The sequence below is a fragment of the Eubalaena glacialis genome, chromosome X, assembly GCF_028564815.1.
Source record: "Eubalaena glacialis isolate mEubGla1 chromosome X, mEubGla1.1.hap2.+ XY, whole genome shotgun sequence".
Lineage (NCBI taxonomy): Eukaryota > Metazoa > Chordata > Mammalia > Artiodactyla > Balaenidae > Eubalaena > Eubalaena glacialis.
This window is the reverse complement of record NC_083736.1, coordinates 102,789,665-102,794,114: the sequence shown is the minus strand read 5'-3', so window position 1 is coordinate 102,794,114 and position 4,450 is coordinate 102,789,665. Positions and strand designations below refer to the sequence as shown.

The following is a 4,450-nucleotide window of genomic DNA, read 5'->3' as shown; positions in this document are numbered from 1 at the left end:
AGTGCCTGAAGCAAATTGTTCACGAAGTGGTAGCTCATTTTTTGAAATTCAGGCAAAATTCACATAAGGTTAACCACTTTAAAGTGTACAATTCAATGATATTTAGTACATCCACAGTGTTGTGCAGCCATCACCTCTATCTAGTTCCAAAACATTTTCCTCATGGCCAAAGGAGACCCGGAGTGGTAGTTCCTTTATAGCTCAAAAACTGCTTTGCACCCTGTGGGGGCATCACAGTGAAGACATTAAGTTCACAATCTAAGGCTGATTAAGTACAACACTCCATTCACTGTTCTCTGATCTCTGGTGTGATGCTATCTGTAAAAGTTCAGCAAAATACAGGTATAATTCCTAGCCTACTTGCTTTAAGGGTCACTTTCAGGATTTTCCATCTCACAGGGTCAGCCTGCAGGGTTTTTGTATAGCTCAGTTGCCCTTTCCATCCACCATCATACGATGAAGTTTCATTTTAGCACATTTCTCAGCTAGGTTCTATGCCAACTTCTTGTAACACAGTTTATCATTGACCCAGACTAGGTATTTGCTAATTCACTCAGAATTAATTGTGCACTTTAATCATTTTCATTGAATCAGTTCCCATATCTGTAGCTTTTATAACCACAAGTACTAGCTGCATACTGATTAAAAATTTCCCATCAGCTGTATATGAGATATGACTATAAATTTTCTTTTTAATTTTCCTTCTATGATTCATAAACTGGCTTAGGAGCAATTTCAAAAAGGAGTAAAAGGTTTGCAAGTGACAGTGGTGTCCATGGAATAAATGTTGTTTTTCTCTTAGGAAAATACCCAGATGTATATACATTCTGATTTGTTAAAATGGTCTTGTTATACTACAGTCACATTTAATATTCTCCATTTCAACATCGCTGTTAGAATCCTCATTCTCTATGAGAAATTTCAGCACCTTTTAAAAATTTTAGAGTATAATTATGTAAGCTTTCTTACATTCAGCTTTTTAAAAAAAAACAGTTTTTAATGATACAGTCATGTGTTGCAATGGGTAAAATATTCTTTACAGATAGATAGTGAGAAGAGCAGTTAGTACCCTTCATAATGTGTCAATTGCTTGTTTGGGCATAGTGCTAGAATGAGAGAACACAAGACTAGAAGTCTGTCAGGAAACTCGGGTTCTAGTCCTCAGCCTGCAACTAAATAGCTATGTAATTTGGGGCATGTCACAACTTCATACAGGGACCACAGTTTTCTAATCTGTCACATCATTATGTTTCTTCTATGTACCTCATTAAGATGCTGCAAAGACAAACCCAATATTTTCCAAGTTTAACTGATTACCTTCACCACCTCTTCTCCCAACTCTTCTTCCCAAATCTTGTCTTTTATGCTCCTAATTGTCTCACAAATCTTTCTTCTTTATTCCATTCTCATTGTCCTAGGTCAAATCCTATTCATCTCAGTCTTCTGGACATTGCAATAGACTGGTCAGCCTGCCCTCATTCTTGCGCCCCTACAAACCATCCTCTACAAGAGTTATATACTGAAAACAGAATCTTACTGTGCCATTCCCTGGCTTAAAACATGAAATGGCTTCCCATTGTAAAGTGATAATGTTTACTTTTTAAGTATGGTATATAAGGTTCATCAGATACAGCTTCATTCTACCTTACCAACAGTGAACCCATAACACACCATAGGAGATTACTTGTATCATTCAAATCTTCAGTAATTCTACCATAACAAATGTTTAAGATGCAATGATTGCCAAATCCCTGGATCTACCTGACTTCAGCTCAGCATGGTAGAAGTTCAATGTATGATTGCCAATGTCCTGAACCAAGAACAAATCACAGCATTTCTCTGCTCTTGCTTTCTTGGAAGCTACAGAAGGCTTCTCAACTGTACAGATGCAACCTAAAAGTATGGGAAGTTAATGTCCCAAGGATGAAGGACACCTCTCAAATGAAGGAGGACAAAAGTCAATAGATAAATGCCCCATCTTCCCTGTTTTGTGGTGGAACAATTCTGAGGTCTGTTCTATACAGTTAGAGAGTTCCTAGAAGGATTGAACTCCAGTTGCCTACAGCAGTTTCACCCTATTTCTTTGGGAGGTGATTCTTGGGGTCACTTCCCAGATACATCACCCATACCCAGTCCTTGTTTCAAAATCTGCCTTCTGGGTTACCCCAATTAAGATACCTCCTTGTTTTTGTCTACGTGATCTTTTGACCATTAAGAAGTATGCTAAAGTCTTCTAACATGATAGTGATTTTGTAACTTTCTCCTTTTATTTCTATTACATTTTGCTTATATATTTCAAAGCTCTCTTGTTAGATGCCTAAAGGTTCATGACTATTTCATCTTGTTGGGGATAAAACCACCATAATGTATCTCTCTTTGTCCCATTAATTTATTCACCTTGAATTCTATTTTGTATGATATTAATATTGATACATTTGCTTTATTTTCTTAGCATTTGCCTAGCATATCTTCTTCTATTTTCAATTTTTAATTCTTATTTCAGCAGGTCTCTTATAAACAAAACATAAGTGTATAGATGAATTAAATTTTCCAATCTGATGGTAAAAATGAAAAATATGCCAACACATTCTATTAGCAAGGCTGTAGAGAAAGTCACTCTCATATATTATTGGTGGGAATGCAAAGTAGTACAATCCTTTTGGAGGGAGATTTGGGACTGTCTAACAAAATTAAGACATATGCATTTGTCTTTTAGTAAAGTAATCCTATCCCTAAGAATTTACCCTGAAAATAGACCTACAATAAGATAAAAATATATATGCACAAGGTTATTCGTTACAACATTGTAATTTCAAAATACTGGAAACAAACGAAATGCTCATGCAGGGGACTGCTTGAATAAAATATGGTACATCACACAGTGGAATACTATGCAGATACAAAAAAGAATGAGAAAGAACTTTATGAACCGACATGGGGTGATTTCCAGGATATATTGTTAAGTGAAAAAAGCAAAGTGCAAAATAGTATGCTACCTTTCATGTGTAAGGAAACATGAAAAGATGTATACATTATTTTTTTTAATATTCTTTAAAAACAATGTATATATACATATAACTGAATCACTTTGCTGTACAGCAGTAATTAACACAACATTGTAAATCAACTATACTGCAATAAAAAAATGACTATCATTTTTTGATGCGTTCAAGCAAAGGAAGGTATTTGGGTCAAAAATATGAGATTCTCAGGATGTCGCAGAGCTGGAGAAGCAGAGTAAGAGGGAGCAAGCAGTATGTCCCCGGAAGTCCCCGAGGCAGCCTCCGCGGAGAAGCAGAAGGAAATGGAAGATAAAGTAACTAGTCCAGAGAAAGCTGAAGAAGCAACATTAAAAGCAAGGTATCCTCATCTGGGACAAAAGCCCAGAGGTTCAGATTTTTTAAGGAAACGATTGCAGAAAGGGCAAAAAGATTTTGATTCTGGGGAATACAGCATGGCTAAAGCACAAATGAAGAACAAGCAACTTCCTACTGCAGCCCCAAGTAAGACAGAGGTCACTGGTGACCACATTCCCACTCCACAGGACCTTCCTCAACGGAAACCATCTCTTGTTGCTAGCAAGCCAGCTGACTGATTAAAAGAGCTGAACTGCATGAATCTTCTAATTCCCATTATTTCTTCTTAATATGTTAACTTCTCCGCTTTTTATTTCCTTTCACTCAGTCATTTGAGAGTGATGGCTTTGCAGGTAGCTGCAGTGTGTTCTGCTATTGTAAGGTAATATACGTGTGTAGAGTTTTTGATTAGCTTAGCAGTGCACTAACGAAAAGAACATGTTAGAACAATGTAAAGTAATCTACTAGAAAAGAATTGTATGTATTACCCAACTCCTGGTGTAGGGCTGGTTCCAACGAGTAATAAGCAAGTTTTACAATTTTAATATTTTGGCTTTCTTTAATTCATCTTAATTATAGCTTTGTAGGTTACTCTTATTTAAAATAAACTCTATTGTATTGAGTTCTTCTGTACTTTCCTTTTGGATTTTGTGAAACAGAAGTTTAAGACCACAAGTTAGAAGAAAGGTGACATATTTCAAACACAAATAGATGGGGCTACAAAAGATTTGCATCCTGTGCTTGAACTTGATTGGCCTTAGATATGTTTCAGCTTTAACAATAGAATTTTGCTTGGGCAATATTTGCCCATTCTGGTCCAACTTATGTGACTCTAGTGCTTAACAGCTGCTGTTGAAGCTAGTATTCTTATTCAGGTCTATAGTGTTAGAATACCTTTTGTTGTTGAAGATGTGAATGAAGTGTGCATGTGCATTGACTGTTGAATTTACTTTTGTGCCATTTTTGTAAATACAATAGTTTTGCACAACCTCTCAAAAAAATATTAGATTCTCCAGATTCTCTTAATCCATTTGCAAAGAATTTTTATCTATGAATCAGGAGTCTTAAGAAACTTGGATCCTGAGTCCTGTGGA

At 36.2% G+C, this 4,450-nt stretch overlaps 1 protein-coding gene across 1 annotated transcript; it reads left to right on the top strand.

Annotated features, from left to right (window-relative positions):
- Nucleotides 1-3,256: 3,256 nt before the first annotated feature.
- LOC133081872 (cAMP-regulated phosphoprotein 19-like) lies at nucleotides 3,257-3,595 on the top strand. The gene has a single exon (XM_061178199.1). It carries the CDS (start codon nucleotides 3,257-3,259, stop codon nucleotides 3,593-3,595), a length of 339 nt encoding a protein of 112 aa, XP_061034182.1.
- The last annotated feature ends 855 nt before the right edge of the window (nucleotides 3,596-4,450 follow it).